Source organism: Netta rufina, assembly GCF_964035555.1.
Source record: "Netta rufina genome assembly, chromosome: 3".
NCBI classification, from domain to species: Eukaryota; Metazoa; Chordata; class Aves; order Anseriformes; family Anatidae; genus Netta; species Netta rufina.
The window spans coordinates 40,336,432-40,350,440 of NC_140125.1; the positions used below are offsets into that span (position 1 = coordinate 40,336,432).

General features: G+C 41.7%; 1 protein-coding gene across 1 annotated transcript; it reads right to left on the minus strand.

The window, feature by feature from the left end:
- Positions 1-3: 3 nt before the first annotated feature.
- On the minus strand, positions 4-13,441 carry SLC3A1 (solute carrier family 3 member 1; the record flags this gene model as incomplete). The annotated part of the gene is made up of 10 exons (XM_084283874.1): positions 4-456; positions 1,267-1,383; positions 3,828-3,974; positions 5,097-5,295; positions 6,054-6,178; positions 6,971-7,090; positions 10,019-10,144; positions 11,320-11,474; positions 12,347-12,526; positions 13,015-13,441. 10 exons carry the CDS (start codon positions 13,439-13,441, stop codon positions 16-18), a joined length of 2,037 nt encoding a protein of 678 aa, XP_084140000.1. The 3' UTR covers positions 4-15.
- Between the last annotated feature and the right edge of the window lie 568 nt (positions 13,442-14,009).

The window sequence follows — 14,009 nt, forward strand, 5'->3', positions numbered from 1 at the left end:
TGGTTACTCTTGCACTTAACAGTTCACATAGAGTAAATTGAAGGCACTGGAATAACAAGCTTTTTCTGCCACGAAACAGTTGTCTTGAAAAGCCTCCATAGTATGAATAGGCTTTCCTGTTTTATATTCAAGGACCAGGCCTTCTCCTGCTTCAGTTTTAATTGTGTTGGTATTGACAGCTTTACCAGTATTGCTAAAATTGGTACTTAGTCTTATAATAGCTACCGAGGGAAGACTAGGAACTATAGCTTGCATGTCTATTGTTGATTCCAGTCCAAAATTGAGAACCATCATAAAGACTCTATCTAACCCATCCAGTTCCCTCACATACACGAAAACATTACTGTCATTCCAGACGTAGCACATCCACCCCCGATGAATGGGCAGCTCATTGTTGCGAAGTGAAGTTAGCTCTCTGTATAAGCTCAGGGTTGAGTTGGACCAGGTCATCTGTACCTGCAACAAAGCCAGCATTAATGGGGTTGTTTCTTCCCACTGAATGGAGGAGATATTACTTCCTTCACACCCACACAGTCTGCCAAGAACACGCATATTAAAGTTCAGTTTTGACAATTAACACTTCAAATTTGTCTGCTAATTCCACTGAAAACCTGCCTTTTCTCCTGCACTTTCTTGGGATTTGTGCAGTGGCAGAGATGGAGGTTTTTGGCAGGACAGAATTCCCCCGTCAGTGACGCTATGTCTACCTCCGCAGGTGTCCTTTTGAGTATTTATTGTTTATTCCACAGAAAGCCATAGCCATTAAAAGCTTGACAGAATCACAGAATTTATTTCCTATTTTATTTTTTTTCCTGTCTTTGAATCATATTTTTGTCTCCAGTTCTCATCAGCACTGTAAATCAGCAAAATCTGTTTGATCTACTGCTCAACTGCTTTGAAAAATTTATTTACTTACATTAGAGATGGTCTGTATTAAGTTCTTGTTACAAGGATGGTGCTTTATATATTAATATAAAAAAAAATGCTGGATTTCAATTTAATGTTAAAATGATTAAAAGGATGTTAAAAAGCCACTCCTACATTGTAACTGCAGTTGCTCTGTTTAAATGAATATAGATGAACTAGACTCCTTGCTGGTGCAAGGATTTTCTTCTCTCTTTAAATTAGTTAGGATTCCATACCTTTCTGTTTTCCTCCCTGGAGTTTGTTTTTATTAGCTACGCTGCCAGCTCCCACTAGGAAGTCAGAGCAAAAGAGATGCATTACAATATTTTCAGACCTTTGGTTTGTCACACAAATACCTACTTCAACATTCACACTTTGGTAGTCAGGGTTAACGGGTAACCAGCTACTGGTGCCTTCAGTAAAGCCAGCGTTAACTTGGCCATCCCACTGCATGGGGGATTTCTCTGGGAAGGTGACCTGGAAAATAAAGTGGGTTTAGAGCCGTTGCCAAGAAGTTCCTGCTTTGATTAGTCTGTTAAAAAGTTATCCCTTAAATAACAGGCTCTCAACATAGTCCATACAGTCACCATTTCAGTAGTGTTTTCTCTAGCTCATGCTAAGATGCAACAAGGAGGATGTAACCCTGCTGCAAATCTAAATAGAAACAGTGAGAAAATATGAATGGAGACAGTTGCTGAAATGGAAGAGAACAGAAAGTCTGATAGATGCGGCATCACTGGGTAAAACTGGGAGTCCCCAGATGATTTTAGTAGCCTTGCCTTGCAACAGAAGGTTGGATAAAAGACAGCTAGAATATTCTGATGGGTAACGACACGCCAATAGGGAACATATGAGGTAACGAGTCCTAAGAAGAGAGAACAGTACACAACTGGTAAATGCTCTTTGGTATCTGCTTTCTTGTAACCACCCCACTTTTCACCATAGATCCCTTCAAGCATATGTTCTCAAGGACTACAATTTGGAGAGGATTTCTTATATTAGAAATAATTTTTTTCTCAAGTGCAAAAATTGTACTGAATACCAGCTTTTAGTTGATTAAAAAGTGTTGATGCAAAATGTCTGAAGTTCTCACTTTGAAGAATTCAGAAAAATTCTGGAAAAGCTTCCTCATTGTTATTGAAGAGCTTGCCAAAAGATCTGACACTTAAATTTAATGATATAAGAGGGCATAAAATATTTTGCACATACTTTGGGTGTTTGTTTTCGATGAAAACTGTTTTTCATATAAAGGGCACTTTTCAATACAATCTGTCAGAAAAGCAGCTCAACAAAAGAAATTGTCACTTTGCTTCGTGACATTATAAATAACGGGTTTCTCCTTTTAGCATGTTCTGAAAAGCAGGAAAAAAGAAACCTAAGTTTTCAACACTGGTAACACTGCCTTTCATCTTTACCTCTTCTAGTTTTTCTTGAAGATTTTCAAATGCCAGGGATAAAAACTATTCCCTTAGCAAATACACTCCATCTTTCTAAGACACCCATTAATCAGGGATTCTTCCTCTTCCAGACTGAACGAAGAGTGGTTTTGCATTGTTACAAAGCCATGAGCCACAGGGTGGCTACTAAATGAGCGTACCCTGAGGAGCCAAGGGCAAGCCACTTTTTGAAGAGTATCTTTCTGCCTGCAGTAATCAACAGCAGTAAGAAAACGCAGGAGATGCTTTGACCCAGGCATTTCTCAGGGGAAAGATTCCCTAAGTCAGAGAAGCATTTCCTCACATCTGAATCAGACAAACCTGGAGACAATCCTGTGCTTCCGTGCAACTGCTTCCTTCCCTTTGGCACAAAACTTGACAATACCATTGATAACATCACCACAAGTGTCTCATTCTGTAATAGAGGATTTCCACAGTAAAAACAGCATCTGCCATAGGCGCATGCTCTTAAGGTGCTCAAATGTGGTCGTAAGAGGCAGAGCTGAGCTGCTGCCTTTTGGGCATGACCTTTTCCAGCCATGCCAGTATGTCTCTGACAAAAGATACTACAGCAGTCAGGTACGATCAGAGGAGAGATGAGAAATTAATATGGGCAGAATATGAAAACTGAAAGTCAGGTAGGTCAGCACAGTGTGAAAGGCACGGGCACTTTGGTTTAATCCCTTGACCTTGAATAAACGTAATTCTGAACATTTCCATCGCCTAACAAAACACAAACATCCTGCTGTGTTACCTGCAACCACAAACAAATGAGATAGGGACCTGGTCCCAGGGCTCAGGTACCTAAATCTTTTATACCTTTGGATCTAAAATACAAATCCAAAGAAATCCATTTGTGTGGTACGGAAAAGCCCCTTCCACCAGGAAATGGTAAGCAGAGGCTGGTCTGTACGGCCACCCTTTTTGGGGGACGCCCCCTCTCCTGAGCTTGGGCATTTTAGTGAGGGCTGTGGTTTAGGGAGGTGCCTCTATAGTGAGAGCAAAGTAGTCTCCAGGAGACAGTGGCTCCAACAATGCTCCCATGAACTTTGGTTTACTGTAAGAAGTCGCCAGGAAATAATAGACTTTGACAGAGTGAATCAAGTACTGTGAGAGGAAGGTGATACAGGACTCTGTTCCTCTTGCCTCAGGTGACCAAACACACCTCTCAGAGCCACTAGCCCAGGCCTGGGCACTTGCTGCTTCCTCTGCTGAAGTGAAGCAGAGCAACAAAAACTAATCTGGCAGCAGGCAGGGACCGGGATTGTGACCCTGCAGCTCAGCAGGCATCAGGGCCTCAGTTCTGGTCTCCGGCCTGGCCGTTTCTGCAGTCCGTACAATGGCTTTGCAATGTGGAACACAGAACACCCCCTAATCGTTGACAAAGACTGGAGCTGGTCAATTAATCAAGAGTTCTTGTATTTTTGGTAGTTCCATTTCTCAGAAATGAGTAACAGGATCAGAATTTATGTACTCTTCACTTACATTTTCTGAAGCAATGTTCTCCATACCAATTTCTTCACCATAGTAAGTTATAGGAGTACCAGGGAGGGTTAAAAGCAGCATGTTTATAACACTGACATATTCCTTCCCAAAGCGAGATGAAATCCGAGCAGTGTTAGGGCTTCCTGCCTGAAGAAAACAACATTCTGTTAAACAGACATTATAAAAATCTATGTGTACACGAAACTGCTCTAAGACAAAAACCATTTTGAGTTAAATTCTATCCAGAGGCAACAAAATAAACAGAAAAACATATTTGAATTGGCCTGTGTTCACGGTGCTGAAAGGGAGGACTCCAAGGGACATACACCAAAAAACACCACCCAGGTAAGCAGCTAAATGTATTTCATGTGTATTGGCCAAACACTCACTTGAATATTCCAAGTGCATAATTACACTAATGCTACTATCACCCAAAAGAAATAAATGACAAGAGTGGCTTATTTTGAGAAAAGGGCCTTACAACTTAGAAAGACCTGTAGTGCTATTAGCTGATTTAATAATGTAGTGGGTAATTTTTCCCCTTTCACCTGCAGGTCTGTAAGGTGAATCCTGATTTTGATGCCAGTACAAGTTTCTGCCCAAAATATTTTAGAACGTAGGTGGTAGAGACACAGGGAGATGACAAATCAGCCTGAGACTTCGTTAACTCCCCCCGGTAACATTTCCCTCAGATTTCTACCGTTTTCTCTGCCACACGAAGGTGGTGCTTGTTTTGAGAAGATGACTGCTGTTATACCGGGGCTGGGAAAAGCTGGCAGCCCTGAAGGAGAACACCCAAAAGGTAAGCATGTTTGAGCATGGGACTGAAACAAAAGATCTGCGTGTAGGAAGAAATGTGGTGAAACACCAGTAGCTGCAACTCCATATGGTGCCGGTGTGTTGCCTTTTTCCTTCTGAAAGCCATTACAGCCAAAAGCTGTTTCTAAATACTCCCTTGGGCATTTTGCCCCCTTCCCCAGAGATACAGCCTTCAGGATACAAAACTGCATTCCTGAGGGTCCCATCCAATAGGTGAACAGAACTGCTCCCACGTTACATTTGTGGAAATCAAAGCCCGTGGTTTCAGTGCATTGCCTATGGCTCATCTCCTGTACGTCCCAACCATGCTTCATTGCAAATACCTGTAAAGCTAATCCCAGGGAAATCAACGTGTGTGGGGGAGATTTCTATCACCTTAAGAGGAACCATCACCTACGGTTATCACCTAGCAACAGGCCCTTCCTGTAAGGATAAGTCCAGAACTCTTACCGCCCAGTTTGGCCATTTCCCTTTAGGCATGTTTTGCATCCACAAGTTGACGGCTTCGAAAATACTGTTTCCTGACAGATTGTTCATGTTAATTAGGTAGAAATTGAATGGGAAGTCTGCTTCTTGGACAAAAGTTGTTCCATAATACATCATTGTTGCTCCTATGTCTTCCTTTTCATCACCGTCAGAACCCATAAATCTACAAAGAAGTACACAAGCTCTTTTTTTGTCTCAGTCCTGGTTTGTACAGAGCTGAAGAAAGCTATGAACAGTGTCTGGCATTCTTAGAAAATAATACAGGATTAAGAATTACATCTGCTTACCTCCTTCCCATCAAAGACACAGAGAAGCTTAGATTTTGTGAAGCGAGTAATAAAAGATATTACTTAGAAATTTCTGGTGAAAAATCTACAGCAAAAGGCTGTATCTTAATGAGCCCTCTCTTTCCAAAACCACACCCACATAAGTGCATTTTTAGCAATTTCCATGCTGAAAAGCAGCTTTGTAGAAAATGTCCTGGGGGTCCTGGTGGACATGCTGAACAAGAGTCAGACACGTGCCCTTCCCACAAAGAAGGTGACAGTTTGGGGCAGCATTGGGAGCAGCACTGCCAGCAGGTCACGCAAGATGATCCTTTCCCTCTACTCAGCACTGGTGAAGCCACACCTGAAATGCTGGGTCTTGTGCTGGGGAGCCCAGAACTGGAGAGACATGAACTACTGGAGGATGTCCAGCAAAGGGGCACAAAGATGATGGGCATCTCTCCTGTTAGGAGCTACCTGAACCAACTCACTGTACACTTCTCCGGTACACACTGGGGAAGAAATAGCATAGCCTATGCGCTGCCATTTGCATTTTATAAGAAAAAATTAATTAAAAAAAAACAACAAACACATTTTATTGCTAACAAGAAGGTGACAATCAGGAAAAGAAATCACTAGCCCTAGTAACGATTACCTGTATCGGCCAGGTTCACGGCTGTATTGATCCATGGTTTCGCGGAAGCTACGGATGATGTCGTGCATGCCAACTTGGGTGGTTGTGTAGTCATGGTAGAGCTCGGAATAGGCTGTGATGCTCTCCTTAAAGACCAAGGCAACATTCCCCATTAGTTCCCCAGTATTTTAGAATTCAGAACTCCTCAAATTCTTCCTGTCCACTCTTTAGACAATCCACCAACACAGGTAAAATTTTAACTGACATGAGCTTGGCATATCAACAGTAACAGCATGGATCTGAACTGTGCTCTGGCTACACGCCAGGCTGGAAGCCGGGACCATGTTGTCGTTGTGGTAACTTAAAGCGACAATATTTGCGGAGCTGGTGAGTTTTGTGTGATCCCCAGCTCAGCAGGGGAACAGCATCTCACCGCCGGCACTATCTGCTAACATCACCGGGTTCACCGCCTCAGCAAACACAACAGGGCGGGTGCTTCTCAACGCCTCTGGCCACCTCTCAGTGTAACATGCTGCCAATGAGGTGGGTTTTGTGTTGCTGTTTGTTTTACTCTAATTCCTATTAGCACTTAAAAAGAGCTATGTGCTACTGACTGCTGTGGGGTCCCAAGTGAGCCAGAGCACTGAGCCTACCTCTTGTAATGAGCTCCCCAAAGACAACTGATAGCCCTTTGAAACTCACAACGCTGGTCTTTTTAGAATATAATTTGAAAGCCAAGTATTTCAAACAAAATTCAATCTTCTTTGCACTCCTACTTGCTTCTTTCTTGTACATGCTCCTTCTGCAGGGAGCCCAGGAGCCAATTCCCTTCCAAGGATGGGCTTCCTAAAACCTTAATTAAGAGCCAAAAGAGTAAAAACATACACTTCTTTTGCCCCAGTAGAAAATACAGGGAAAAAAAAGAAAATATACATTACAGAATTCTGAGACTTGTTCACTTGCGGTTCATTTCGAAGGTGCGTGGCTTCTAGAAGAAATTTAACAGCGACAAAACTAAATCCATCAACTCCTTTACCAAGCCAAAATTTGATAATATCCTAGACAAAGGGAAAAGTGGAGAGTTTCAGGTGAGCCTATAGCATTCAAAATAGCATGTACTTAAAGAGGAAAACTAAATCTACTGTAGGTAACAATATATCACAATTTAATTTTGATTTATTATTATTTATTTTTTTTAACTAGAAGTTAAAATGAATCCTGTTGAGTTAGCACTGACATACAAATAGAAAATGTCTTATTATTTCTTCCGGTATAAAAAAGAAAGACTGGTCTAAATTCTCCTGTAATTCAGGAGACCAAAGCCAGGGCATGCCTCACTAAGAGCCTTCTAATCTCTTCCATCAGAACAACTGGGATCATGCTAAGCACTATTGTTGGTGAACACCCATCTTGCCTGCACACAATTAGAACGCATTGATTCAAATATGCAAGAATATGTTGTTCTGCACAGACCTTGTGCCACCAATTTTCTTTTTATACAATAGAGCTCTTAAAATGCTTGTTCCCTTTTATTTGACAGATGTGTTTGTTTTTTTCATTTTATTTTATTTTCAGGCTTACTTGTTGATTTGCAGGAACATGAAAAGTTTTAAATCTATAGCAGTTAACTTGGATAATAATTCCACTACCAAAGGCAGAGGTTAGTCACTATTAGTAGAATTATTTCCTACTTCAGTAGCTGTTATAATACTAAAATTCTGATTGTTCTGGTTTTCACAAACAACTCTGAAGTTCAACCCCCCTTGAGCAGTTTGTGCACGTGATCTTTTAGACCAGATGCTGTTTTTTGTTTTTTTTTTTTTTTTTTTTTAATGTAAGTACAATAAATTGTCTTATTTTTAACATGTGTATGAAACACACTTGAGAGCATAGGCTGGAGTGAGAACCACTCCACACTCAAGCTTTACAGATTTTTGGCAAATCAGGCGTCCACCTTTGGAGCTGTACTTTCTCGTGGAACCATTCTGAAGGCAGCAGCTCTCAATGCAGTGTCTGTCCAATACTGCATCCACCAAACAGTGTATGTTTGGGCACGTGCTCATCACAAAAGCAGCACCAGGTATCAGCAGTGCAAATATCAAACACTGACTTGATTAGACCGATTATAGTCCTAACCTGAAAGAGGATTTTTAATTAACGTACTAGACAAAGATTATTCTTCAACGTGCTGGAGGAATCAATGATGTTTACAAGCATTTACCGAAGGTGGGTATTATCAGATCAAACTTACTGGTCTTTGTTTCATCTCTATGCATAAGACATGCAGCAACTATTTGCTACTTCAGCAATGTATCAGGTAGCATTCAAAAAAAAATAAAAAAATAGCCATGGCTATTGAAAAGTATGTTTAACAAAAGAAAAAAGGAGAAAGATGTGATGTTATGGGAAGCATCAAGACAGAGAGGTTACCAGGGGAGTTGGTCAAGGATCGGTCTTGAAATCAATCCCATTTCATGCTTCAGTTAACAATTAAGACCAAAAATATTTTGGCTTGTTTCTTCATGCACTTGCAACATCAACAGTGAAGAAAGATACCGCAGAGACAGCCCATGAGATATTCATACTAGAATTGGGCAGGCATGAAGACTAGCACCCAAGAAACGCACCAAAATTCAGCAGTACAGAGCAACAAATGCCAAAGAACTAACATTAACACCCTTGAGGTAGCTGCACTACTCAAAAGGCAGAAAAAAAGGAAAAAGAAGCAGCTGTCATGCTCCCCATCTTCAGACCTACTTCCGTTAATGAATTATGCTTTGTCTACTGGGAGACGTGGTGGAGGCAGGCATGAGGTTTTATCAGATCACAACCATTCCTTGGTGAAACGTTTCTGGCTGTAAAGGTTATCCTTGTCCCTCCCCACAGAAAGTGGTCAGAGGTGTGGGCAGACCAAAACTAACTCCTTCTTATCAAGCCCAGGCATTCCTTGCATTTCAGATCAGCATTGCCTCACTTCCTCAAAAACGCAAACACCTCTGCTAACACAAGGTGACACCCCCCATTGGGCTGGCTAATTAACACCTCCTTGTATCAACAGAGATTAAAGCTTCGCTCAGCTTGCCTGATTCAGCTGTGCTTCAGCACCAGCTTCAGTGCAAGACACTTGACCATCCATGTCAGTCCTCTCATTAAATGCTGTCCTCCATGCAACAACCAAATTCATTAAATACCTTCAATGTTGGCTCCTGGTGGAGACTAGACTTGACAGCACACAACTGTTTCCTTGCAGCAGTCATGTTAGATTATGTGACTACCAGCAGCATCTTCAAGACAAGTAACAATCTTAGGGCTTACAGGGGGAGTATTTATGCTACTGTACAAGATCTGACCCAGGCACCTCTTCTGTAAGTATGTTTAATTCTGGCCATCCATGTTTGAGAAAATGAGTGGAAAAAAAAAGGATGTGTATGGTTCACAGACAGCAAGCATGAACTGCTTATGCATGAGGTTATGCTAAAAAGCAGAAGGCTCTTAAAGGTTCAAAGCAAAGAAATGAAGATCCCCTTCCACTTCCCACTAAAGGCTAAAGGAACTCCTTTTAAAGTGCAGTAGCCTGTTCAAAAAATGATCAAGATCTTGCCAGGTGCTTGTGATAGCAGGGATTTAATCCAGCATAAAAAGCAATAGTCATCAGGGCCAGAGCACTGCAAAAAACCCACTGCCAGTGCCTCCGCTCAAGGACAGTTTCATTTGGATTATTTATTTATTTATTGGGGGGGAGGGGGTATTGCTTGCTTTTAAATTAGAAAGACTTGAAACAAAGTAGCTCTGATACTGGAAGCATCAGAAGATAGAGCTTGAATTTTTAAACTTAAAGTTCGTCTAGATGCTTTTTTGTTTCCATACATGCACTGTAGCTCTTGAGTTACTTCCAACTAGATTGTAAATTGTGTAGCACAAAATCAAATCAAGCAGAGAAGTATCTGCTTAGCTACTGGTGCAGCAGCAACAGGTCATATACTTACATGGATTTCTTGTTGAACAGCGAGGTTGCGGAAATTTAAGTCTGGCTGTTCTTTCCCAAACTGATGAAAATAACACTGTTTTCTCACATCGTCAAACTGCCAGCTGGAATTCCCATAGACACTCACCTGTTCATGTAAGTGGGAAGAAAAATAATCCAAACTCTCAAATTAACAAACAATTAGTCATATGCATACTTTACGATGTGGTGCATTACAAGCACATAATAAAGCACAAAATGCCTAATAGATGGACTAAATTTTAAGTAGACTTTGATACTTCGTTTCTCATTTCCTTCTCCTATTAGTTGCTCTTCCTTTCAGTCAGGCTTTGCCACATGTATCTCGTGTTCAATGCTTTGTTTCATTCCTCTTTAAGTAGACTTCTGCTGGGAATTATAACAAAGAGGGGGAAACATGGGTGGAACCATTTCTTTTGGAATTAGTTTTCCTAAAGCTGTTGTTAAAAATAGCTTTAGTTCACTTTCCTTAATCTGTTATTGTCCCTTTGAAGCACTACCCACAGTCAGTGTGTTAAAATGTTAATTTTATGATCTCTGTAATAAAGAATTCCAAAAACTGAGGTGGCTCTTAAGACTCCAGTTAAAAACACACCAAAAAAAGCACAACAAAATCAACCAAACAAAATTGTTGTTTGGAGGAACAAAATTGGGAAGAAAACCTTATATTCTAAAACCTCCTACCTGGAGGTTTTATAATATAAGAATTGTTAACCATACACCCATCAATTCAGATTTTAGATAAATGAGAATCGCAGATTGGTTTGGGCTAGAAGAGACCTTAAAGATCATAGAATTGCAACCCCCCTGCCATGGTTAGGGACACCTCCCACCAGACCAGGTTGCCCAAAGCCCCATCCAGCCTGGCCTTGAAAACTTCCAGGGATGGGGCATCCACAGCTTCTCCAGACAACCATATATACAGAATACATACATTTTCCTTTTTTTTTTTTTTCCCCAAAGCAAATGAAAAAGTAGATCCACCTTCCAGAAAAGGGGGAAAAAAGCCTAGAGCATATTGCTTTGCTTCGCTTGTACACAACTATGATTGCAGAGCAGAGATAAAGTTTCCAACACGGAAGAATTTTTTAATTGTTTGAAGCAGGAACCCCTCCACCCTGAACTGGTTTAAATCTTAACCCAACACAGCCTCACTTAGTAACCTCGGTCTGTACCCGTGAGCAACCATTTACAGCCCCGCATCCACCGGGACAACGATGTTTTAGGCATTGTTGTTACAGGCAACCTGCAACCCAATTTACAAGTGTCCCTGCCCACACTTACCCAGTTGTTGGGCACAGCGATCGCTGCCCCTGCCTGCATGCAGTCCTGCCAGATGTAGTAGTCTGTGTACTTCCCAGTACGGTTGCGACTAAGCTGAAACCATTGGTGCTTGTCACTTGTGTGGTTTGGTATTAAGTCCATTATCACTTTTAACCCTTATAAAGCAAATCATAAATAGATTTAATTCAACCTTTTAAGACTTTTTTTTTTAATATATTTTTTTGGTATCACAAGTATTTGGGCTTCTTCAAAAGCCTGGGAGCTTGGGTTTGTGCTCGAGGGACAGGCAGGTAGCTTGGGTTTACATAGCCCCATTGGCTGGGGCCAATATACACAAAGACAAAAAGCCCCAGGCTACCTTTCCGGCTAAACTAATGAGGGTCAGCAAGCAGGGGCAGCACATCTTGCTTGGACTCTTTCCTGTAAAGAAGGAAGAAAACCAGAGCAGATTTCTGTGGTTATGAAACCACTTCAACCAAGTCTGGCCAAAAACTCTTGATTTCAACATCTCTCTCCCATCTCACAGCTGGGAAATGGGCATCACCACTTCACAAGCATTAATGAACATATGTTCTTCCTCACCCTTCCTACAGATCAGGCTTTTTTAAAACTCTCAAATGCTTTTGGGACTGGCAAACCATTTTCCATTCAGCCCAACTTGGAAGGAAAAACCTAAGAAGGAAACACCTGGGCAAGGCTTGGGTCTAAGGCATACACGCACCAACCAAGGATGCAATCGCAGGAAGGAAGCACATGCTTCCTCCCAGCCTCTTAATTGTTTTTCTGCTTTCTCCAGAAAGCAGCCATCAGTAATAAAATCCAGAGCCAGAAACGACTGCCTGGCAGGCGTGATGCCCTTGTGCCGTTGACACGCACTCCCAGACCCAGCAGGGACCATGGCAGTAGGTGAGCCCTGCATGCGTGAGCACGGAAGCTCAAGATCAGAACCTAATGGCACAAGGTACACCTCCATCATACAAGTGAACGCCTTTTTAATAGAGCTGTTTTGATCAGAGCTGCAGCTTACCTCGATCATGTATGGCTGCAAGCAGATTCTCAAAATCACTCATTGATCCAAACATGGGATCAATATCATAGAAGTCTTCAGCTCCATAGCCAAGGTCTTTTAAGGGGGACTTGTAGAAAGAAGTGATCCAGATTGTTTTTATGTTCAAATTCACTATATGGTCCAGCTTTTCTTGGATACCTATGTAAATGCAAAGGGCATCATCAACTCTTTACAAAAGACAAAATATTTTGGTTGAAGTAAGTTTGCTGTGGGTTCTCAAAGATGGAACACAGATCCCTTTGATACATTAAACACCCCAACTTTTCACTGATCTCAGCTAGCAGGGCAATCTTGAAATTTCTTCAGGAGTAGCATGAGACCACAAAATGGAAACCATATGAAGCCACTTGAAAGTACTGCTGTTTCCTCTCAACCCTACACCTTAACTTTTGGTCTAACTCCAGGCTTAGACTTGACTTGAGCAAGAAGCTGCTGGTGAGATCTAGTAATGAGAATGTGAGTGGCCATTGGTGATAAGTAAAATAAGTCTTATACGCCACTCTTAACTCAAGTGGCTTCTCTTTTGGACTGTAAGGTAACTATTTCTAAAATTTTTATATGTATATAAATACACACAAATGACTGCTGCCCTGCATTACGCACAACAAAAAAGGAAGTTCACCCACCTTTCAGATCACCATTCCCATCCATGTCGCTATCCTTGAAAGAACGAGGGTAGATCTGGTAAATAGGACTAGCTTGCCACCAGTCGAGGCACTTTGGGGACAGAGCAATAATGGCAATTGTAGCACACACGAGCACGACAGCAGCAGTGATTATGAGCCAAAAGAGAATCTCCCGGGTGACTCTGTACCGGGCTTGGCTGGAGAACTTCAGCAAGACTTCCTTTGGCATCCCTGCATAGGGCTCCAAAACTGGCTCCTCAGTAGCTTCTGGGTTCACACCAATAATGCATGTTTTTGGCATTTCTTCTTGGCTACTGGTATCGGTCTCCTTGTCATCAAAAGCCTCGTTTTGAACAAATCCATTGTTCTCCACACCTCCCTTCTCACTCAGCTCCATAGGCAAGCTCTTTGCTTCCTCGTCACCCATTTTGCTTGGTGTCTCTTGTCCTGGAGACAGACACTCACTACAGCAAGGAAGCGAGCCAGCATACCTTTGTTCAGTGGAATGAGAAGCAGCTTAATTAGCACCTGGGTTTATAAATAATCCTGACCAATTGGTCAAAGTTCAAAGGAGGAAAAAGGACAAAGTGCTCCAGCTCTTTTGCATAACAGGCATCTTCAGCAAGATAACAAAACACTACAAGAAAGCACAGTTTTCCAAGGAGCAGTTATGTTTTCTGTTGCTCTCTTCAACATCCTAAACTTCTTGTCCTTTCTATAGCAATGCTTTTCATTTCTTTTTAAATAAATTTATAATTTATAACAGGTTTAGTAAGCGTTCAACTTTGCAGATTGGTCCTTGCCTCCCTTGCAACCTCAGCGTAAATGAGTAGTAAAAACATCAGCACTGAGAAGAAGGCGTAGGCAGCTTCTGGTCCAAAAGCAAGAGTACAAATTCAGTAGGAAGAAAAGATCCAAAGCCTGCCGTGCTGGGTTTCTCACAGCACGGACTAGCCCAGACACAGCCCACCCACAGCTCCCAAGCAGCGATAAGG